This window comes from Colias eurytheme, chromosome 20 (assembly GCF_061535395.1).
Source record: "Colias eurytheme isolate Ceu_HAF_F1 chromosome 20, ilColEury1 Martin Lab GWU primary, whole genome shotgun sequence".
In the NCBI taxonomy this organism is placed as follows: domain Eukaryota; kingdom Metazoa; phylum Arthropoda; class Insecta; order Lepidoptera; family Pieridae; genus Colias; species Colias eurytheme.
Window position 1 is genome coordinate 2,194,767 of NC_142999.1, and position 26,087 is coordinate 2,220,853.

The following is a 26,087-nucleotide window of genomic DNA, read 5'->3' on the forward strand; positions in this document are numbered from 1 at the left end:
GTATGCAATGTATAAGCGATAGATTGTAAAATTGGTAGGCCTGTAAAATAAATGCTGCTGTATCTCTAATTAACTAAACATTTATAGAAATCTTCAATCTTACTATTTAAATAGTAAGTCTAAACAGTGTTTTAAAATCGATGTCAGGAGAGATCTTGACTGAAGGGCTGGCTGTTTTATACGAAATCGTAAAGTTTAATCAGTTTATTTAAATGTTGATATCAGTTGATAATGTTATTTATTGAGTTCGAGTTCATTTTGAATTGCGTTTTAAATACATACATATTTTTGTTAAATTTAGGTAAGAATGCACTAGTTTTAAATTATTATCGTATTATTTTATGCTGCGTTTTAAATTTTAATAATAAAATTAACCTTACCACTTAATATTGACTTAAATAATCTTACAAGTTACCTTCAGCATGAATTTAGAACATTTTTTAATCTAATAAAAATATATATTACAGAAAATAGTGGGCGTGTTCAAACCAAAAGACGAGGAGCCTTACGGCCGTCTCAATCCAAAATGGACGAAGTGGATGCACAAGCTGTGCTGCCCGTGCTGTTTCGGGCGATCCTGCTTAATTCCCAACCAGGGTTATCTGTCAGAGGCGGGAGCCAGTCTGGTGGACTCGAAGATCGGGCTGAGGATCGTTCCTAAGACTAGGGTAAGGATTTAAGGGCCAAAGCATTATTATTGTAGTAGGATATCGTTCTGAAACCGGGGGTACCTTTTAGAGTGTGCGGTAGATTCAAAGATTGATGTGAAGGTCGTTCTGAAGACTAGGGTAAGGATGTTGCCATGATTATCGAAGCACCGAAGCTTGAATGATTTAGTAGAGCGTCATTTCAAACTCAAACATTTATTTATTCAATTAGACTTCTTCTAGGAGCACTTTTGAATTGCCATAACTTATTTTAAAATTTACCACCTAATATTAATGTCTAAGATTAATTATAGAGACCCAGTTATGTTACTCTAAATACTCTAGAATTATTTTTATTAATGTTTTAACGAATATCACACGCGATGGGCAGTCTTGAACACAAATAATAATAGGTCATTGAATGTTCTTATCTTAAAAATGTAATATGAATAACATTGTTTGTTGTTATTGCTAGTTTATCGAGACTTTATTGAATAGAGGTGATGCCTGACTTGGTATGCATGAAAAAAAAACTTGTAACAGTAAAGTTTTCTGTAAAAAAGCATCTTATCTGCTCTGATATTTGAGTACATAATATTACACTACATCCAGTTTTTTTTAAAGTTAACAAAAAAAAATTCAGAAGCCAACATGCCAAACAGTATTAATGGTAGAAAATCTTGGATTTATCTTCAAAATCATAAAAAAACAAATAAAAATGTGTAATGCAATAAATACTACGAGACGAAAACACGAGAAAAACACATTGAAAAGCAAAAATAATCTAGAAACATACAATTATATACATTAATACTCGAACTAAATCACACACTATATTCATTTTTTACAATTTTTTTTATAAACAATTTCAGGTGGTGAAACTAGTGTCAGAGACGTTCAACTATCTGCGGATAGATCGCGAAAGGTCGCGACTTAAGCGGGCCATCACAGAACAGTTTCCTAACTTGAGGTTCAACAGGATGGGATTGCCCCCTAAGGTGGGCCTTGTTTTATTTGTTTTTTTCTTGAAATAAATGTTTAAATACTTAATTTTAAGGAATTAACTAGTTTTTACGGATTCTTTTTTGTCTGTCTGTCCGTTTACCAGGCTTGACGTTTGACATTTTCAGAGACGATGTATTTCTATTTTGAAAAAATTGAAAAATTATAGTTAAACAATGTTTGCATGGTCATACATTAGATGGGTGACCAAGTTTTATTATTGCTCTTTGACTTTAGCTGATTTGTTGTGTCAAAACTCGGTATGTGACAGATTTTTTAAACAGAAAATAAATTAACATTGCCTACAGGTAAATTAGCTTGGAGAAATTTTTGCATATGTAGTGGTGTGTATATTACTCAGATCTTAGAGCGCGTTTCCACTATATCGTTCTGGCCTATACAAAAATGTTTCGATATCCTAACATTACTATTTAATTTTATACTTATTCCTAGCAACACTTTTGTTTTCAATAAAAACAAGTTTTTATTTGAAAGAAAATGGTTTTGACTTTATAAAAAAAAATATATCATTCAATTTTACGTCCTTGAGCAAACGACAAGGCGACTACCGTGAAACAATAAAATATCGTGTCCATAATAATTTGTTTCATAATTAATATTTGACCATAATAATTACGAAACAAAACAAATAAATAAATCGTCACTTGATAGTGGAAAGTGGAAACACGCACAAAACCAGAATAAACCAGTTTACGCTGTCCGCAGGTGCCACGTGCAGTCGTTTGGTAGCGTTAGAACATAAAGCACATTTCATTCAAAAATTATAATTATTATGTACCTACGTAGTTTAATTGATAAATTTTGTATTTGTTGATTGTTGTTATTATTTGTTATTATTGTTATAATATTTGTTGAAGTGAATTACATGTCCCGCAGCCGGAGGCCCCAAATGAAAACTCAGATGTACTTAAAAACTACATTTAATAGCTAAAATGAGACTTTTACACCCATGTCTGCACGATGCAGACCGGAGTTAAAGAATGAATTTATACAGTTTAATAATTATAAAGATTAAAGACGTAAGCAGGGAAATCGCATCCACAATCCACATTCTATTCCCGTGCGAACGGCGTATTCAGCAGTTTTGTATGAAGGCAGGGCCATAACTAGTGTTTAATTTGTGTGTAAGTGTTGTAACTTTATATTGTTAATTCAATATGGCTCCAGTGTTAAAACATGGTCGAGGCAAGCCTTTGACTTCTCAAACTAAAGAATTAAACTTTAAATGTCGTTTCTTTTTCAGGTTAGTAAATTTTTCATTTTAGTAACATTGTTAATGTAAAAGTTATATGTATGTTAAATGTGCAAATATTAAAATAAAGTCTCATCTTTTTCAGAGGAGAAACACATATAGTTTAATTTAAAATCCCTTATATATACAGGGTTACTTGTAAAACACCGGCAACCTCGCAGGACAAGATAGCTAACATCATAAGTAACAACATTTCGACTTTTGATAATTTGTTAGATTTTATTTTCATACAAAAATAAATATTCATTTAATTTTCCGTCTGAATATTATAAACTCTACACCTCCCAAAAATTACGTAAACAAAAAGCGAACGAGAGGGGGAAGGGGGCGTCGCGTCGTCCATCCGATAATTAATAGAACATAGACTTACAAATGTAAGGAGAGTACACTAAAAGTTTAAAAAATCATTTAAAAATAATTTATTGCGTTATGCCAAAAGTCGTAGAACAAATGTTGTTACTTATGATGTTAGCTATCTTGTCCTGCGAGGTTGCTGGTGTTTTACAAGTAACCCTGTATAAAATAAAAACTAAAAATAAAATGTTGTTTTATTTTATTTGCTGACCATACACTACTACAAACGCAAAAATTTCTCCAAGCTAATTTACCTGTAATATTAATTTATATTAACAATTGCAGATGGGATCATTCCAATTATTCGTAGAGGGTTATAAGGATGCAGATTATTGGCTGCGACGATTCGAACAGGATCCACCGCCCGAACATGTTATGAAAAAGTGAGTATTTTTGCCAACATATTGTATTAGAAAGAAAGGAAGGAATATCCTACTAATCTATACTTATAATAAATCTGTAGAGAGGCCAATTCTGTACTTGAAATATATTTAAAAAAAAATTAAGAAGGGGTGATAAGGGATCGCTACTGATGCCAAAAATGCAATCAGTAAAATTTTTGTCTGTCTGTCTGTCTGTCTGTCTGTCTGTCTGTATATTCGCTATAGAAACAGAAACTACATGACGGATTTTAACCAAATTTGGCACAATTATTCTTCATACTCCTGGGCAGGTTATAGTAAAAGAATCATGTAAATCGGTGTAGAAACACCAAAGTTATACATGAAATACGCTATAAGTCATCGCGCGTGAATACAGAATCATGCCATAAGGATTATTTTTGTGTATCAGTTGCCGCGTTCGACGCGCTTCGCGGCGGGAGCTATAAAAAGGCGGCGGGTCTGCACCCGTTTCGCGTTGTCACGGCATCACGTGTGAACGGCTGAACCGATTTCGATAATTCTTTTCTATTATATTCCTTGAAGTACGAGGATGGTTCTCATGTAGAGAAAACGTAAATATGTTCCACGGGCGAAGCCGGGGTGGACCGCTAGTATTATAATAATATTATATAAAAAAGGTTGTGAGGATGGATGTATGTCTATGTGTAGGTGTGTGGATGTATGTGTATTTTTGTTACTCTCACGCAAATACTACTGAACCGATTACAATGGAATTTAGCACACATATAAAGGGGAACTTGGATTAACACATAGGATAGGTTTTATCCCGGAAATCCCACAAGAACGGGAATTATGCTGTGCAACTATAAATAATAAACTGAAGTTTCAAGGAGATTTATATAAAAGTTTTAGAAATATAGTATAGCAATTTGTTCATTGTTATTATTTAATCTAGTTTAAGTTTGTGGCTACAAACATAAACTGGAATAAAAGCTAACCTTTACTTAATATAACATTAATTTAAGTAATTTGTGAAGTCGTAGACTCTTATACTATGTGTGTAAGTATCTAAATATTATTTAAACTATTTAATAAAATGGACATAGAACAATAAAAAGCAGTATATAAAAAACACTACGAATTCCAACCTTCATTAGAAAACCATCGTTTTTAGGGTTCCGTACCGAAGGGTAAAACGGGACCCTATTACTGAGACTTCATTGTCTGTCTGTCTGTCTCTCATAAACCGTGATTGCTAGAAAGCTGAAATTTCCACAAATGGTGTATTTCCGTTGCCACTATAACAACAAATACTAAAAAATAATAAAAATAAAATATTAAGGGGGTCCCCATAGTACGGAACCCTTCGTGCGCGAGTCCGATTCGCATTTGGCCGGTTTTTGGGAACTTTGTGTATATAATTTGGTATTTTTGAACTATATTTTTGACAATTTTTTAATCATATCCGCCTATATAAGATTTCAGCTACAATTCGAGCGTCTCGTGGTACTGGACTACATTATTCGGAACACGGACCGCGGCAACGACAACTGGCTGATCAAGTACGACGCGCCGAGTAATAGAACGGACCACGATATGACTGAGCCTTCGGTGAGTTGACGTTTTTGTACATTTTTTTTTGTGTGAATTAAAATGTTTGTATTCTGCAATTTTGGAGTTTAATAAGTGTTTTCGATAAAAATTTTCATACATTTCCTTTCCCATCAGGTTGCCTGGTTGAGATTGCTGCTTAGCAATAAGGCCGCCTCTTGTACAAACTATGCATTTCTTTTGTATTAATGTTATTTTTGTCATAATTCAGTTTGTGCAATAAAGTGTTATAAATTATAATTAATAATTAATTTAGTTATAATTTAAAATAAATAAATTTAGATAAGTAATTTAGTATATCGTCAAAAATTTGGAATAGTTTATCCTGTTATATTACAAAAGTAAAGTATAATAAGCCTATTTGATGATATTCCAAAAGTCTGATTAGCCATTATTACATTGTTTCTATCCTAAATATCAAAAAATTGGTTGTCTGTAAAGTCGGTTTACTGACGATAGTTGAACGTGACAACGTCCGATTGTGCTTCTTTGTCGCTCGTTCCGCGCTCTCGCTTGCACTTCAAGCCTTACACGGAACGCCTCAGAGCGAGGTAACGCCGCATGAGTCATGTTTTTTCGTGCGTGCAGCCGGCGCTATCGAATTATAAGACCTTGTCACGTCAATAACGGCCAATTTCTGTATTCCCAATTCTAAAATTGTTCCAAATATTGTCAATTATCAAATTCCAAACGCTATTCCAAGCGATAAACACCCAAATGTCACATTATAGGAGTGGAACGGCGGTATAGAGGTGCGCATAGCGGCGATCGACAACGGGCTGGCGTTCCCGTTCAAGCACCCGGACTCGTGGCGCGCCTACCCCTACCACTGGGCCTGGCTGCCGCAGGCCAAGCGGCCCTTCAGCCAGGAGACCAAGTCAGTACATAGCTAACTAGCTGTGCTCCGCGGTTTTACCCGCATTGCTCCACTCCTGTTGGTTTAAGCGTGATTTTATGCCTTCCTTAGTAAATGGGCTATGATTTTTTGAAGTGAAAACTTCTTTAGCGGCGTTGAGCACTTTTTCTGTAATGGGTATAAAATATTTAACTCGCGTCAGGACACGTGATTGATCGAAAAAGCGTAAGACGGATACCATTCCAAAATATCAAACATGCTCAACGTTAATAATGAAAAAAAAATGAAAATGAAAATATATTTATTTAAAAACCATAATATGTTTTTACACAGATACACTTTGATTGACATTGCACGCTTTACACATATTGGCTTAATCTAGGTTTATTAAAAAAGATTACCTATAGTACCCACACTAGGCAAGCCTGTATCGTGGGCACTGAGACATTTTACCAAAAAACAAAATTAGATGTCCTCGGTATGATCAACGCTTACTTATATCTTACACGTACAAAGACATTTTATCACTTATAAGCTACAGGATAATAAATACTGAAGATACTAAATAATAACATAATACTTAACATAATATTTTATAAAATAAAATAAATAAATATATATATATATATATATATATATATATATAGATAATGTATATATAACGATAAATATAATAAATATGAAATAATATAGGTGCCGATTATACTCAAATTAAAATTAAAATAATGATGCAAGAAGATTTTCTGTTGATACGTAGTTCAGAGAATTAAGGTAATTAGTTACGATGATCTTTGCTTTTTTAGAAGAACAGTTTTTAATATTACAATTGGAGCTAATTTTATTATAAATAAATATACCAACAAATGGATTGAAACGCTTAGCAAAAGAAGTATTTACACGAACATTTGGTATTTTGTAAATACGCTTTCTCACATAATTCTTGTAATTGGGAGAGGAAATGACCCATTTGTGCGTCGATATAAATTTATCAAGGATAAAAAGTTGGCGAACTGTAAGAACACTAGCGTCTTTATAAAGGTCAAAAGTAAGGTATCTAAAAGGTTTTTGTAACATAGTCTTAAGTACCGCTCGTTGATAATCAAGTTTTCACTTCTGCCGGCACTCCCCCAGTGCAACCCGGCTTTTTTTTATAGCATTGGAAGGCAAACGAGCAGACGCAATAACCGATGTTGATGGCAAAGTACATCGCCCATAAACATCCATAAAATACGTATGGGTGTTGCCTACCATAGAGGGGAATAGAATAAAAGCGGTCTTATGGAGAAAGGTGGAGCTAACCGTGAATTAGGAAGCGGTGTGCTTTTGGCCTTTAAGAAACACATATGCTTTTTTCTTAAAATAACTCAAGTCGTAGTTCGTCGGAAACACAGTTGATGGCAAATTATTCCAAATTATATATATGATTATATATTGTCAAGTAAATTTTCAATATAATTTCAAATTTCAGGGAGTTGGTTCTGCCGTTGCTGTCAGATATGAATTTCGTTCAGGAACTATGCGATGAACTACATATATTGTTTAAGGTGAGGTATTTTATTTTCTACATATTGAGATATTACTAAATAATTTACTTGTCGTAATTTGAAACAAGGTGTGTATCGAAAAAGTAAAACTTTTAAAGTAGAAAAGTTATTTCTCTATTTCAAGAAACCGTATCCAGAAAAACTGCGTTTGGAAATCGTACCCACGTGTTTTGATAGGTAACATATTAATTATCTCCATTACGAAATCACTTGTAAAGTCTTATGTAAATCCATACTAATATTATAAATGCGAAAGTAACTCTGTCTGTTTGTCTGTTACTCAATCACGCCTAAACTTCTGAACCAATTTGCATAAAATTTGGTATGGAGATATTTTGATACCCGAGAAAGGACATAGGCTACTTTTTAACCCGGGAAAATGACGCAATCCCGGAAATCCCACGGGAACGGGAACTATGCGGGTTTTTCTTTGACTGCGTGGGCGAAGCCGCGGGCGGAAACCTAGTATTCTATAAAACAACTTGACCCAAATTAAATGAAAATAATATAAATAACCGATGAATAAAACACATAAAACTATGACTATACAGCAAGACAAAGGCTTCGACAAAGGCTTGTTCGAGCGGCAAATGTCGGTAATGCGGGGACAAGTTCTGAACCTCACACAGGCGCTAAAAGATGGCAAGAGTCCCGTGCAGTTGGTGCAAATGCCCGCCGTTATTGTGGAGCGGTGAGTAAATAGAGAAAAAACAATTGGTTTATTTTATTTTTTTGATGTGACGATGTCTTATAATTCGGTAGAGCCGGCTGCACGCACGAAAAAACATGACTCATGCGGCGTTACCTCGCTCTGAGACGTTCCATGTTTCATTCAACTTTTCCTTGAAAGTTTTTCTCTAACATGTACCGTTTTTGAGATTTAAGCGAAAAATGAAAAAATGGACCCATTCCCCCCCTTCCCCCACTCCGGGGCTCCTCCTAGTGTCCCAGGGTTTTAGTATGTTTATTACCTAGGGACTCTTGACATGTTTCCGAGTGCAGGTCCACACTGCGAGCCTAGCGCGGTTGCGACGGCGGGCGCGAAATATCAAACGTATGAAACGCGCCTTTGCGTCCACATTGAAATGACTATGGCGGAAGCCTAGTGCGACGGTAATGAGCGAGCCAGCGCGCGTAGTTTTCAAACTCTCCTATCCGCGCGTTCTGGCCACACTACGGGCCTAGTCAGCAAGCGACCCAATGCGCGGACGGCGGGGGTATCAAACCAGTTCGGTCTTGTCGCTCGACTTCTTATATTATATCCTTTATTGTTTTTCGTAAAATAGCGGTAAATACTTAATTGTTGAAGTGAAACTTCTTTATTTATAAGTGCGATTCAATCTAAAACACTTATATACACCACAGTAATTTTGTAGGGTATAATCTCAATTCTTCATATAAGATTCACCCGTTATTCCTCTGTTTTATTTATTTCGTGTACAACTTCTATAATGATCTCATCTCAAAATCGGACTGTCCAGTAAAAATAGCAAATCGTCCAAAGTTTGCAACACCCGAAAAACGTCGAACCGCTACTTGAGCTCGCGCGTCGGTGTGGCCACCGCGAGCGCCCGCTCGTCGCGCCCGCCTAGGCCGCCGCCACCGCGCATTCAGTGTGGACGCACACCGAAGAAACATCTTACGTTACTAACTCACGCACTCTAGACTCCTCTTGGAGGGACTCATTCAATGGACTTCGAGAGCTTCTATAGTCGCTAAGTTTTTTAGGGTTCCGTACCTCAAAAGGAAAAAACAGAACCCTTATAGGATCACTTGAGGATCACTAGAACGCTTGGAGGTATGAAGCTGAAATTTATATCAATTACTCAGGTCTACTGTCCCTTGAAGCTGTAAAAAAATCAAACTTCTAAACCAACGCAATCAAAAGATACAGCCGTTTATGCCGCAAATTTTCGACGCTTGCAAGGGAATCAAAACCTACAGGGTGCTTCCCGTGAACTCAGAATCTTGAAATTTGGTGCGAAGCAACGTCTTATAGCATAGATAAAGGAAAAATTACGAAAACCATAAATTTTTAGTTACATCACATAATATATTTTTTTTAATAATTTTAATTTTTAAACTTACTACCCATTTCCTCATAAACGCGTAGAGGTATTAAATTGAAATCCATACCAAATACTCAGGTCTATGATACATTTAAGCTGTAACAAAATCAAACTTCTATGTCAACGCAATCAAAGGAACAGCAATTTAAGCTGCATATTTTGAAACTCGCAAGTACTCGCAAGGGAATCAAAACCTAAAGGGTTACTTCCAGTCGACCTAGAATCTTGAAATTTGGCATGAAGCAACGTGTTATATCACACATAAAGGTAAAATTCCGAAAACCTTAAACTTTTAGTTACATTACAAAATATATATTTATTTTTTAATAAATATAAACTTATTTCATTTTTTTTCTCATGAACGCGTAGAGCTATCAAGTTGAAATTCATATCAAATACTTAGATCTAATTGCCTTTAACCCGTGAAAAAAAAATTGCAGGTTTGTACGGAACCCTCGGTGCGCGAGTCCGACTCGCACTTGGCCGCTTTTTTTTTAAGTTTAATTCTGTAATAAAAATGGAAAAACTTTTGTACATATTTAATCTTTAATGTGTTTAACTAAAATTTTCAGGTCGAAAAGCGGTACGACGTCATCGCGATTCTTCGACTCGTTCCAGCAGCGCTTCCAACAAAAGTCGCCATTCTTCTCCTGGTGGTGAAGATGGTAGTGTGCTGTTTATTTATTCATTATTTATTAAATAAGTAGTACAGATAGGGAGGATAACACGTGAAACACGCTCAACACAGTACATAACATGCAATACAAACAGAATAACATTCACAACATAATGGATTACATACACTGCAGATTGGATAACACGCGCTACACATCCCATTGAGTGAATAACACTTGTAACACACTCTACACAGTGTATAACACGAGCTACACGATCTACAGAGTGTATAACACGAGCTACACGATCTACAGAGTGTATAACACGTGCTACACGATCTACAGAGTGTATAACAGGTGCTACACGTTCTGCAGAGTGTATATAACGTGCTACACGTTCTACAGAGTGTATAACACGTGCTACACGATCTACAGAGTGTATAACAGGTGCTACACGTTCTGCAGAGTGTATAACACGTGCTACACGTTCTGCAGAGTGTATAACACGTGCTACATGCTCTACAGCATTTCACACAGTGCATTTCATGTTCTTCATTGAGGATAACACGTGCTAAACGTTCCATAGAGTGTATAACACGTGCTACACATTCTTCAGAGTGTATTCAACGTGCTACACGTTCTGCAGAGTGTATATTACGTGCTACACGTTCTGCAGAGTGTATAACACGTGCTGTACTTTCTGCAGAGTGTATAACACGTGCTAGACGTTCTGCAAAGTGTATAACATGTGCTACACGTTCTGCAGAGTGAATAACACGTGCTACATGCTCTACACAGTGCATTTCATGTTCTACACTGACGATACCACATGCTAGACGATCTACAGAGTGTATAATACGTGCTAAACGTTCTGCAGAGTGTATAATACGTGCTAAACGTTCTGCAGAGTGTATAATACGTGCTAAACGTTCTGCAGAGTGTATAATACGTGCTAAACGTTCTGCAGAGTGTATAACACGTGCTACATGCTCTACACAGTGCATTTCATGTTCTACACTGACGATACCACATGCTAGACGATCTACAGAGTGTATAATACGTGCTTAACGTTCTGCAGAGTGTATAATACGTGCTAGACGATCTACAGAGTGTATAATACGTGCTAAACGTTCTGCAGAGTGTATAATACATGCAAAACGTTCTGCAGAGTGTATAACACGTGTTACATGCTCTACACAGTGCATTTCATGTTCTACACTGAGGATACCACATACTAGACGATCTACAGAGTGTATAATACGTGCTTAACGTTCTGCAGAGTGTATAATACGTGCTAAACGTTCTGCAGAGTGTATTACACGTGCTACATGCTCTACACAGTGCATTTCATGTTCTACACTGACGATACCACATGCTAGACGATCTACAGAGTGTATAATACGTGCTTAACGTTCTGCAGAGTGTATAATACGTGCTAAACGTTCTGCAGAGTGTATAATACGCGCTAAACGTTCTGCAGAGTGTATAACACGTGCTTCATGCTCTACACAGTGCATTTCATGTTCTACACTGACGATACCACATGCTAGACGATCTACAGAGTGTATAATACGTGCTAAACGTTCTGCAGAGTGTATAATACGTGCTAAACGTTCTGCAGAGTGTATAACACGTGCTACATGCTCTACACAGTGCATTTCATGTTCTACACTGAGGATACCACATGCTAGACGATCTACAGAGTGTATAATACGTGCTTAACGTTCTGCAGAGTGTATAATACGTGCTAAACGTTCTGCAGAGTGTATAACACGTGCTACATGCTCTACACAGTGCATTTCATGTTCTACACTGACGATACCACATGCTAGACGATCTACAGAGTGTATAATACGTGCTTAACGTTCTGCAGAGTGTATAATACGTGCTAAACGTTCTGCAGGGTGTATAATACGCGCTAAACGTTCTGCAGAGTGTATAACACGTGCTACATGCTCTACACAGTGCATTTCATGTTCTACACTGACGATACCACATGCTAGACGATCTACAGAGTGTATAATACGTGCTAAACGTTCTGCAGAGTGTATAATACGTGCTAAACGTTCTGCAGAGTGTATAACACGTGCTACATGCTCTACACAGTGCATTTCATGTTCTACACTGACGATACCACATGCTAGACGATCTACAGAGTGTATAATACGTGCTTAACGTTCTGCAGAGTGTATAATACGTGCTAAACGTTCTGCAGAGTGTATAATACGCGCTAAACGTTCTGCAGAGTGTATAACACGTGCTACATGCTCTACACAGTGCATTTCATGTTCTACACTGACGATACCACATGCTAGATGATCTACAGAGTGTATAATACGTGCTAAACGTTCTGCAGAGTGTATAATACGTGCTAAACGTTCTGCAGAGTGTATAACACGTGCTACATGCTCTACACAGTGCATTTCATGTTCTACACTGACGATACCACATGCTAGACGATCTACAGAGTGTATAATACGTGCTAAACGTTCTGCACAGTGTATAACACGTGTTACATGCTCTACACAGTGCATTTCATGTTCTACACTGAGGATACCACATGCTAGACGATCTACAGAGTGTATAATACGTGCTAAACGTTCTGCAGAGTGTATAACACGTGCTACATGCTCTACACAGTGCATTTCATGTTCTACACTGACGATACCACATGCTAGACGGTCTACAGAGTGTATAATACGTGCTAAACGTTCTGCAGAGTGTATAACACGTGTTACATGCTCTACACAGTGCATTTCATGTTCTACACTGAGGATACCACATGCTTGACGATCTACAGAGCGTATAATACGTGCTTAACGTTCTGCAGAGTGTATAATACGTGCTAAATGTTCTGCAGAGTGTATAATACGTGCTAAACGTTCTGCAGAGTGTATAACACGTGCTAAACGTTCTGCAGAGTGTATAATACGTGCTAAACGTTCTGCAGAGTGTATAACACGTGCTACTTGCTCTACACAGTGCATTTCATGTTCTACACTGACGATACCACATGCTAGACGATCTACAGAGTGTATAATACGTGCTAAACGTTCTGCAGAGTGTATTATACGTGCAAAACGTTCTGCAGAGTGTATAACACGTGCTAAACGTTCTGCAGAGTGTATAATACGTGCTAAACGTTCTGCAGAGTGTATAACACGTGCTACATGCTCTACACAGTGCATTTCATGTTCTACACTGACGATACCACATGCTAGACGATCTACAGAGTGTATAATACGTGCTAAACGTTCTGCAGAGTGTATAATACGTGCAAAACGTTCTGCAGAGTGTATAACACGTGCTACATGCTCTACACAGTGCATTTCATGTTCTACACTGAGGATACCACGTGCTAGACGATCTACAGAGTGTATAATACGTGCTTAACTTTCTGCAGAGTGTATAATACGTGCTAAACGTTCTGCAGAGTGTATAACACGTGCTACATGCTCTACACAGTGCATTTCATGTTCTACACTGACGATACCACATGCTAGACGATCTACAGAGTGTATAATACGTGCTTAACGTTCTGCAGAGTGTATAATACGTGCTAAACGTTCTGCAGAGTGTATAATACGCGCTAAACGTTCTGCAGAGTGTATAACACGTGCTACATGCTCTACACAGTGCATTTCATGTTCTACACTGACGATACCACATGCTAGACGATCTACAGAGTGTATAATACGTGCTAAACGTTCTGCAGAGTGTATAATACGTGCTTAACGTTCTGCAGAGTGTATAACACGTGCTACATGCTCTACACAGTGCATTTCATGTTCTACACTGACGATACCACATGCTAGACGATCTACAGAGTGTATAATACGTGCTTAACGTTCTGCAGAGTGTATAATACGTGCTAAACGTTCTGCAGAGTGTATAACACGTGCTACATGCTCTACACAGTGCATTTCATGTTCTACACTGACGATACCACATGCTAGACGATCTACAGAGTGTATAATACGTGCTTAACGTTCTGCAGAGTGTATAATACGTGCTAAACGTTCTGCAGAGTGTATAATACGCGCTAAACGTTCTGCAGAGTGTATAACACGTGCTACATGCTCTACACAGTGCATTTCATGTTCTACACTGACGATACCACATGCTAGACGATCTACAGAGTGTATAATACGTGCTAAACGTTCTGCAGAGTGTATAATACGTGCTAAACGTTCTGCAGAGTGTATAACACGTGCTACATGCTCTACACAGTGCATTTCATGTTCTACACTGACGATACCACATGCTAGACGATCTACAGAGTGTATAATACGTGCTTAACGTTCTGCAGAGTGTATAATACGTGCTAAACGTTCTGCAGAGTGTATAATACGCGCTAAACGTTCTGCAGAGTGTATAACACGTGCTACATGCTCTACACAGTGCATTTCATGTTCTACACTGACGATACCACATGCTAGACGATCTACAGAGTGTATAATACGTGCTAAACGTTCTTCAGAGTGTATAATACGTGCTAAACGTTCTGCAGAGTGTATAACATGTGCTACATGCTCTACACAGTGCATTTCATGTTCTACACTGACGATACCACATGCTAGACGATCTACAGAGTGTATAATACGTGCTAAACGTTCTGCAGAGTGTATAACACGTGCTACATGCTCTACACAGTGCATTTCATGTTCTACACTGACGATACCACATGCTAGACGATCTACAGAGTGTATAATACGTGCTAAACGTTCTGCAGAGTGTAATACACGTGCTACATGCTCTGCACAGTGCATTTCATGTTCTACACTGACGATACCACATGCTAGACGATCTACAGAGTGTACAATACGTGCTAAACGTTCTGCAGAGTGTATAACACGTGCTACATGCTCTACACAGTGCATTTCATGTTCTACACTGACGATACCACATGCTAGACGATCTACAGAGTGTATAATACGTGCTAAACGTTCTGCAGAGTGTATAACACGTGTTACATGCTCTACACAGTGCATTTCATGTTCTACACTGAGGATACCATATGCTTGACGATCTACAGAGCGTATAATACGTGCTTAACGTTCTGCAGAGTGTATAATACGTGCTAAACGTTCTGCAGAGTGTATAACACGTGCTACATGCTCTACACAGTGCATTTCATGTTCTACACTGACGATACCACATGCTAGACGATCTACAGAGTGTATAATACGTGCTAAACGTTCTGCAGAGTGTATAACACGTGCTACATGCTCTACACAGTGCATTTCATGTTCTACACTGAGGATACCACATGCTAGACGATCTACAGAGTGTATAATACGTGCTAAACGTTCTGCAGAGTGTATAACACGTGCTACATGCTCTACACAGTGCATTTCATGTTCTACACTGACGATACCACATGCTAGACGATCTACAGAGTGTATAATACGTGCTAAACGTTCTGCAGAGTGTATAACACGTGCTACATGCTCTACACAGTGCATTTCATGTTCTACACTGACGATACCACATGCTAGACTATCTACAGAGTGTATAATACGTGCTTAACGTTCTGCAGAGTGTATAACACGTGCTACATGCTCTACACAGTGCATTTCATGTTCTACACTGACGATACCACATGCTAGACGATCTACAGAGTGTATAATACGTGCTAAACGTTCTGCAGAGTGTATAATACGTGCTAAACGTTCTGCAGAGTGTATAACACGTGCTACATGCTCTACACAGTGCATTTCATGTTCTACACTGAGGATACCACATGCTAGACGATCTACAGAGTGTATAATACGTGCTAAACGTTCTGCAGAGTGTATAATACGTGCTTAACGTTCTGCAGAGTGTATAATACGTGCTTAACGTTCTGCAGAGTGTATTATACGTGCTCCATGCTCTACACAGTGCATTTCATGTTCTACACTGACGATACCACATGCTAGACGATCTACAGAGTGTATAATACGTGCTAAACGTTCTGCAGAGTGTATAATACGTGCTAAACGTTCTGCAGAGTGTATTACACGTGCTACATGCTCTACACAGTGCATTTCATGTTCTACATTTACGATACCACATGCTAGACGATCTACAGAGTGTATAATACGTGCTAAACGTTCTGCAGAGTGTAAAACACGTGCTACATGCTCTACACAGTGCATTTCATGTTCTACACTGACGATACCACATGCTAGACGATCTACAGAGTGTATAATACGTGCTAAACGTTCTGCAGAGTGTATAACACGTGCTACATGCTCTGCACAGTGCATTTCATGTTCTACACTGACGATACCACATGCTAGACGATCTACAGAGTGTATAATACGTGCTAAACGTTCTGCAGAGTGTATAACACGTGCTACATGCTCTACACAGTGCATTTCATGTTCTACACTGACGATACCACATGCTAGACGATCTACAGAGTGTATAATACGTGCTTAACGTTCTGCAGAGTGTATAATACGTGCTAAACGTTCTGCAGAGTGTATAATACGCGCTAAACGTTCTGCAGAGTGTATAACACGTGCTACATGCTCTACACAGTGCATTTTATGTTCTACACTGAGGATACCACATGCTAGACGATCTACAGAGTGTATAATACGTGCTAAACGTTCTGCAGAGTGTATAATACGTGCTTAACGTTCTGCAGAGTGTATAACACGTGCTACATGCTCTACACAGTGCATTTCATGTTCTACACTGACAATACCACATGCTAGACGATCTACAGAGTGTATAATACGTGCTAAACGCTCTGCAGAGTGTATAACACGTGCTTAACGTTCTGCAGAGTGTATAATACGTGCTTAACGTTCTGCAGAGTGTATAATACGTGCTCCATGCTCTACACAGTGCATTTCATGTTCTACACTGACGATACCACATGCTAGACGATCTACAGAGTGTATAATACGTGCTAAACGTTCTGCAGAGTGTATAATACGTGCTAAACGTTCTGCAGAGTGTATAACACGTGCTACATGCTCTACACAGTGCATTTCATGTTCTACACTGAGGATACCACATGCTAGACGATCTACAGAGTGTATAATACGTGCTAAACGTTCTGCAGAGTGTATAATACGTGCTTAACGTTCTGCAGAGTGTATAATACGTGCTTAACGTTCTGCAGAGTGTATAATACGTGCTCCATGCTCTACACAGTGCATTTCATGTTCTACACTGACGATACCACATGCTAGACGATCTACAGAGTGTATAATACGTGCTAAACGTTCTGCAGAGTGTATAATACGTGCTAAACGTTCTGCAGAGTGTATTACACGTGCTACATGCTCTACACAGTGCATTTCATGTTCTACATTTACGATACCACATGCTAGACGATCTACAGAGTGTATAATACGTGCTAAACGTTCTGCAGAGTGTATAACACGTGCTACATGCTCTACACAGTGCATTTCATGTTCTACACTGACGATACCACATGCTAGACGATCTACAGAGTGTATAATACGTGCTAAACGTTCTGCAGAGTGTATAACACGTGCTACATGCTCTGCACAGTGCATTTCATGTTCTACACTGACGATACCACATGCTAGACGATCTACAGAGTGTATAATACGTGCTAAACGTTCTGCAGAGTGTAACACGTGCTACATGCTCTACACAGTGCATTTCATGTTCTACACTGACGATACCACATGCTAGACGATCTACAGAGTGTATAATACGTGCTTAACGTTCTGCAGAGTGTATAATACGTGCTAAACGTTCTGCAGAGTGTATAATACGCGCTAAACGTTCTGCAGAGTGTATAACACGTGCTACATGCTCTACACAGTGCATTTTATGTTCTACACTGAGGATACCACATGCTAGACGATCTACAGAGTGTATAATACGTGCTAAACGTTCTGCAGAGTTTATAATACGTGCTTAACGTTCTGCAGAGTGTATAACACGTGCTACATGCTCTACACAGTGCATTTCATGTTCTACACTGACAATACCACATGCTAGACGATCTACAGAGTGTATAATACGTGCTAAACGCTCTGCAGAGTGTATAACACGTGCTACATGCTCTACACAGCGCATTTCATGTTCTACACTGACGATACCACATGCTAGACGATCTACAGAGTGTATAATACGTGCTTAACGTTCTGCAGAGTGTATAACACGTGCTACATGCTCTACACAGTGCATTTCATGTTCTACACTGACGATACCACATGCTTGACGATCTACAGAGTGTATAATACGTGCTAAACGTTCTGCAGAGTGTATAACACGTGCTACATGCTCTAAACAGTGCATTTTATGTTCTACACTGACGATACCACATGCTAGACGATCTACAGAGTGTATAATACGTGCTCAACGTTCTCCAGAGTGTATAACACGTGCTACATGCTCTACACAGTGCATTTCATGTTCTACACTGAGGATACCACATGCTAGACGATCTACAGAGTGTATAATACGCGCTAAACGTTCTGCAGAGTGTATAATACGTGCTAAACGTTCTGCAGAGTGTATAATACGTGCTTAACGTTCTGCAGATTGTATAATACGTGCTACATGCTCTACACAGTGCATTTCATGTTCTACACTGACGATACCACATGCTAGACGATCTACAGAGTGTATAATACGTGCTAAACGTTCTGCAGAGTGTATTACACGTGCTACATGCTCTACACAGTGCATTTCATGTTCTACACTGACGATACCACATGCTAGACGATCTACAGAGTGTATAATACGTGCTAAACGTTCTGCAGAGTGTATAATACGTGCTAAACGTTCTGCAGAGTGTATAATACGCGCTAAACGTTCTGCAGAGTGTATTACACGTGCTACATGCTCTACACAGTGCATTTCATGTTCTACACTGACGATACCACATGCTAGACGATCTACAGAGTGTATAATACGTGCTAAACGTTCTGCAGAGTGTATTATACGTGCTAAACGTTCTGCAGAGTGTATAACACGTGCTACATGCTCTACACAGTGCATTTCATGTTCTACACTGACGATACCACATGCTAGACGATCTACAGAGTGTATAATACGTGCTTAACGTTCTGCAGAGTGTATAATACGTGCTAAACGTTCTGCAGAGTGTATAATACGCGCTAAACGTTCTGCAGAGTGTATAACACGTGCTACATGCTCTACACAGTGCATTTCATGTTCTACACTGACGATACCACATGCTAGACGATCTACAGAGTGTATAATACGTGCTAAACGTTCTGCAGAGTGTATAATACGTGCTTAACGTTCTGCAGAGTGTATAACACGTGCTACATGCTCTACACAGTGCATTTCATGTTCTACACTGACGATACCACATGCTAGACGATCTACAGAGTGTATAATACGTGCTTAACGTTCTGCAGAGTGTATAATACGTGCTAAACGTTCTGCAGAGTGTATAACACGTGCTACATGCTCTACACAGTGCATTTCATGTTCTACACTGACGATACCACATGCTAGACGATCTACAGAGTGTATAATACGTGCTTAACGTTCTGCAGAGTGTATAATACGTGCTAAACGTTCTGCAGAGTGTATAATACGCGCTAAACGTTCTGCAGAGTGTATAACACGTGCTACATGCTCTACACAGTGCATTTCATGTTCTACACTGACGATACCACATGCTAGACGATCTACAGAGTGTATAATACGTGCTAAACGTTCTGCAGAGTGTATAATACGTGCTAAACGTTCTGCAGAGTGTATAACACGTGCTACATGCTCTACACAGTGCATTTCATGTTCTACACTGACGATACCACATGCTAGACGATCTACAGAGTGTATAATACGTGCTTAACGTTCTGCAGAGTGTATAATACGTGCTAAACGTTCTGCAGAGTGTATAATACGCGCTAAACGTTCTGCAGAGTGTATAACACGTGCTACATGCTCTACACAGTGCATTTCATGTTCTACACTGACGATACCACATGCTAGACGATCTACAGAGTGTATAATACGTGCTAAACGTTCTTCAGAGTGTATAATACGTGCTAAACGTTCTGCAGAGTGTATAACATGTGCTACATGCTCTACACAGTGCATTTCATGTTCTACACTGACGATACCACATGCTAGACGATCTACAGAGTGTATAATACGTGCTAAACGTTCTGCAGAGTGTATAACACGTGCTACATGCTCTACACAGTGCATTTCATGTTCTACACTGACGATACCACATGCTAGACGATCTACAGAGTGTATAATACGTGCTAAACGTTCTGCAGAGTGTAATACACGTGCTACATGCTCTGCACAGTGCATTTCATGTTCTACACTGACGATACCACATGCTAGACGATCTACAGAGTGTATAATACGTGCTAAACGTTCTGCAGAGTGTATAACACGTGCTACATGCTCTACACAGTGCATTTCATGTTCTACACTGACGATACCACATGCTAGACGATCTACAGAGTGTATAATACGTGCTAAACGTTCTTCAGAGTGTATAATACGTGCTAAACGTTCTGCAGAGTGTATTACACGTGCTACATGCTCTGCACAGTGCATTTCATGTTCTACACTGACGATACCACATGCTAGACGATCTACAGAGTGTATAATACGTGCTAAACGTTCTGCAGAGTGTATAACACGTGCTACATGCTCTACACAGTGCATTTCATGTTCTACACTGACGATACCACATGCTAGACGATCTACAGAGTGTATAATACGTGCTAAACGTTCTTCAGAGTGTATAATACGTGCTAAACGTTCTGCAGAGTGTATAACACGTGCTACATGCTCTACACAGTGCATTTCATGTTCTACACTGACGATACCACATGCTAGACGATCTACAGAGTGTATAATACGTGCTAAACGTTCTGCACAGTGTATAACACGTGTTACATGCTCTACACAGTGCATTTCATGTTCTACACTGACGATACCACATGCTAGACGATCTACAGAGTGTATAATACGTGCTAAACGTTCTGCAGAGTGTATAACACGTGCTACATGCTCTACACAGTGCATTTCATGTTCTACACTGACGATACCACATGCTAGACGGTCTACAGAGTGTATAATACGTGCTGAACGTTCTGCACAGTGTATAACACGTGTTACATGCTCTACACAGTGCATTTCATGTTCTACACTGACGATACCACATGCTAGACGATCTACAGAGTGTATAATACGTGCTAAACGTTCTGCAGAGTGTATAACACGTGCTACATGCTCTACACAGTGCATTTCATGTTCTACACTGACGATACCACATGCTAGACGGTCTACAGAGTGTATAATACGTGCTAAACGTTCTGCAGAGTGTATAACACGTGTTACATGCTCTACACAGTGCATTTCATGTTCTACACTGAGGATACCATATGCTTGACGATCTACAGAGCGTATAATACGTGCTTAACGTTCTGCAGAGTGTATAATACGTGCTAAACGTTCTGCAGAGTGTATAACACGTGCTACATGCTCTACACAGTGCATTTCATGTTCTACACTGACGATACCACATGCTAGACGATCTACAGAGTGTATAATACGTGCTAAACGTTCTGCAGAGTGTATAACACGGGCTACATGCTCTACACAGTGCATTTCATGTTCTACACTGAGGATACCACATGCTAGACGATCTACAGAGTGTATAATACGTGCTAAACGTTCTGCAGAGTGTATAACACGTGCTACATGCTCTACACAGTGCATTTCATGTTCTACACTGACGATACCACATGCTTGACGATCTACAGAGTGTATAATACGTGCTAAACGTTCTGCAGAGTGTATAACACGTGCTACATGCTCTACACAGTGCATTTCATGTTCTACACTGACGATACCACATGCTAGACTATCTACAGAGTGTATAATACGTGCTTAACGTTCTGCAGAGTGTATAACACGTGCTACATGCTCTACACAGTGCATTTCATGTTCTACACTGACGATACCACATGCTAGACGATCTACAGAGTGTATAATATGTGCTAAACGTTCTGCAGAGTGTATAATACGTGCTAAACGTTCTGCAGAGTGTATAACACGTGCTACATGCTCTACACAGTGCATTTCATGTTCTACACTGAGGATACCACATGCTAGACGATCTACAGAGTGTATAATACGTGCTAAACGTTCTGCAGAGTGTATAATACGTGCTTAACGTTCTGCAGAGTGTATAATACGTGCTTAACGTTCTGCAGAGTGTATAATACGTGCTCCATGCTCTACACAGTGCATTTCATGTTCTACACTGACGATACCACATGCTAGACGATCTACAGAGTGTATAATACGTGCTAAACGTTCTGCAGAGTGTATAATACGTGCTAAACGTTCTGCAGAGTGTATTACACGTGCTACATGCTCTACACAGTGCATTTCATGTTCTACATTTACGATACCACATGCTAGACGATCTACAGAGTGTATAATACGTGCTAAACGTTCTGCAGAGTGTATAACACGTGCTACATGCTCTACACAGTGCATTTCATGTTCTACACTGACGATACCACATGCTAGACGATCTACAGAGTGTATAATACGTGCTAAACGTTCTGCAGAGTGTATAATACGTGCTTAACGTTCTGCAGAGTGTATAATACGTGCTTAACGTTCTGCAGAGTGTATTATACGTGCTCCATGCTCTACACAGTGCATTTCATGTTCTACACTGACGATACCACATGCTAGACGATCTACAGAGTGTATAATACGTGCTAAACGTTCTGCAGAGTGTATAATACGTGCTAAACGTTCTGCAGAGTGTATTACACGTGCTACATGCTCTACACAGTGCATTTCATGTTCTACATTTACGATACCACATGCTAGACGATCTACAGAGTGTATAATACGTGCTAAACGTTCTGCAGAGTGTAAAACACGTGCTACATGCTCTACACAGTGCATTTCATGTTCTACACTGACGATACCACATGCTAGACGATCTACAGAGTGTATAATACGTGCTAAACGTTCTGCAGAGTGTATAACACGTGCTACATGCTCTGCACAGTGCATTTCATGTTCTACACTGACGATACCACATGCTAGACGATCTACAGAGTGTATAATACGTGCTAAACGTTCTGCAGAGTGTATAACACGTGCTACATGCTCTACACAGTGCATTTCATGTTCTACACTGACGATACCACATGCTAGACGATCTACAGAGTGTATAATACGTGCTTAACGTTCTGCAGAGTGTATAATACGTGCTAAACGTTCTGCAGAGTGTATAATACGCGCTAAACGTTCTGCAGAGTGTATAACACGTGCTACATGCTCTACACAGTGCATTTTATGTTCTACACTGAGGATACCACATGCTAGACGATCTACAGAGTGTATAATACGTGCTAAACGTTCTGCAGAGTGTATAATACGTGCTTAACGTTCTGCAGAGTGTATAACACGTGCTACATGCTCTACACAGTGCATTTCATGTTCTACACTGACAATACCACATGCTAGACGATCTACAGAGTGTATAATACGTGCTAAACGCTCTGCAGAGTGTATAACACGTGCTTAACGTTCTGCAGAGTGTATAATACGTGCTTAACGTTCTGCAGAGTGTATAATACGTGCTCCATGCTCTACACAGTGCATTTCATGTTCTACACTGACGATACCACATGCTAGACGATCTACAGAGTGTATAATACGTGCTAAACGTTCTGCAGAGTGTATAATACGTGCTAAACGTTCTGCAGAGTGTATAACACGTGCTACATGCTCTACACAGTGCATTTCATGTTCTACACTGAGGATACCACATGCTAGACGATCTACAGAGTGTATAATACGTGCTAAACGTTCTGCAGAGTGTATAATACGTGCTTAACGTTCTGCAGAGTGTATAATACGTGCTTAACGTTCTGCAGAGTGTATAATACGTGCTCCATGCTCTACACAGTGCATTTCATGTTCTACACTGACGATACCACATGCTAGACGATCTACAGAGTGTATAATACGTGCTAAACGTTCTGCAGAGTGTATAATACGTGCTAAACGTTCTGCAGAGTGTATTACACGTGCTACATGCTCTACACAGTGCATTTCATGTTCTACATTTACGATACCACATGCTAGACGATCTACAGAGTGTATAATACGTGCTAAACGTTCTGCAGAGTGTATAACACGTGCTACATGCTCTACACAGTGCATTTCATGTTCTACACTGACGATACCACATGCTAGACGATCTACAGAGTGTATAATACGTGCTAAACGTTCTGCAGAGTGTATAACACGTGCTACATGCTCTGCACAGTGCATTTCATGTTCTACACTGACGATACCACATGCTAGACGATCTACAGAGTGTATAATACGTGCTAAACGTTCTGCAGAGTGTAACACGTGCTACATGCTCTACACAGTGCATTTCATGTTCTACACTGACGATACCACATGCTAGACGATCTACAGAGTGTATAATACGTGCTTAACGTTCTGCAGAGTGTATAATACGTGCTAAACGTTCTGCAGAGTGTATAATACGCGCTAAACGTTCTGCAGAGTGTATAACACGTGCTACATGCTCTACACAGTGCATTTTATGTTCTACACTGAGGATACCACATGCTAGACGATCTACAGAGTGTATAATACGTGCTAAACGTTCTGCAGAGTTTATAATACGTGCTTAACGTTCTGCAGAGTGTATAACACGTGCTACATGCTCTACACAGTGCATTTCATGTTCTACACTGACAATACCACATGCTAGACGATCTACAGAGTGTATAATACGTGCTAAACGCTCTGCAGAGTGTATAACACGTGCTACATGCTCTACACAGCGCATTTCATGTTCTACACTGACGATACCACATGCTAGACGATCTACAGAGTGTATAATACGTGCTTAACGTTCTGCAGAGTGTATAACACGTGCTACATGCTCTACACAGTGCATTTCATGTTCTACACTGACGATACCACATGCTTGACGATCTACAGAGTGTATAATACGTGCTAAACGTTCTGCAGAGTGTATAACACGTGCTACATGCTCTACACAGTGCATTTTATGTTCTACACTGACGATACCACATGCTAGACGATCTACAGAGTGTATAATACGTGCTCAACGTTCTCCAGAGTGTATAACACGTGCTACATGCTCTACACAGTGCATTTCATGTTCTACACTGAGGATACCACATGCTAGACGATCTACAGAGTGTATAATACGCGCTAAACGTTCTGCAGAGTGTATAATACGTGCTAAACGTTCTGCAGAGTGTATAATACGTGCTTAACGTTCTGCAGATTGTATAATACGTGCTACATGCTCTACACAGTGCATTTCATGTTCTTCACTGACGATACCACATGCTAGACGATCTACAGAGTGTATAATACGTGCTAAACGTTCTGCAGAGTGTATAACACGTGCTACATGCTCTACACAGTGCATTTCATGTTCTAAACTGACGATACCACATGCTAGACGATCTACAGAGTGTATAATACGTGCTAAACGTTCTGCAGAGTGTATAATACGTGCTAAACGTTCTGCAGAGTGTATAATACGCGCTAAACGTTCTGCAGAGTGTATTACACGTGCTACATGCTCTACACAGTGCATTTCATGTTCTACACTGACGATACCACATGCTAGACGATCTACAGAGTGTATAATACGTGCTAAACGTTCTGCAGAGTGTATTATACGTGCTAAACGTTCTGCAGAGTGTATAACACGTGCTACATGCTCTACACAGTGCATTTCATGTTCTACACTGACGATACCA

The 26,087-nt window shown here is 39.3% G+C and overlaps 1 protein-coding gene across 3 annotated transcripts in view; it reads left to right on the forward strand.

Moving 5' to 3' along the window:
• Pi4KIIalpha (phosphatidylinositol 4-kinase II alpha) overlaps nucleotides 1-26,087 on the forward strand; it is a 56,799-nt gene that overhangs the window by 10,457 nt on the left and 20,255 nt on the right. For all 3 annotated transcript variants that reach the window (XM_090113575.1, XM_090113576.1, XM_090113577.1), the window contains exons 3-10: nucleotides 468-668; nucleotides 1,520-1,645; nucleotides 3,562-3,659; nucleotides 5,099-5,231; nucleotides 5,963-6,108; nucleotides 7,556-7,631; nucleotides 8,183-8,322; nucleotides 10,273-10,365. In XM_090113575.1, coding sequence (XP_089969701.1) covers nucleotides 468-668; nucleotides 1,520-1,645; nucleotides 3,562-3,659; nucleotides 5,099-5,231; nucleotides 5,963-6,108; nucleotides 7,556-7,631; nucleotides 8,183-8,322; nucleotides 10,273-10,360 — 1,008 coding nt within the window. In that variant the 3' untranslated portion in view covers nucleotides 10,361-10,365. The remainder of the gene's footprint in view (nucleotides 1-467; nucleotides 669-1,519; nucleotides 1,646-3,561; nucleotides 3,660-5,098; nucleotides 5,232-5,962; nucleotides 6,109-7,555; nucleotides 7,632-8,182; nucleotides 8,323-10,272; nucleotides 10,366-26,087) is intronic.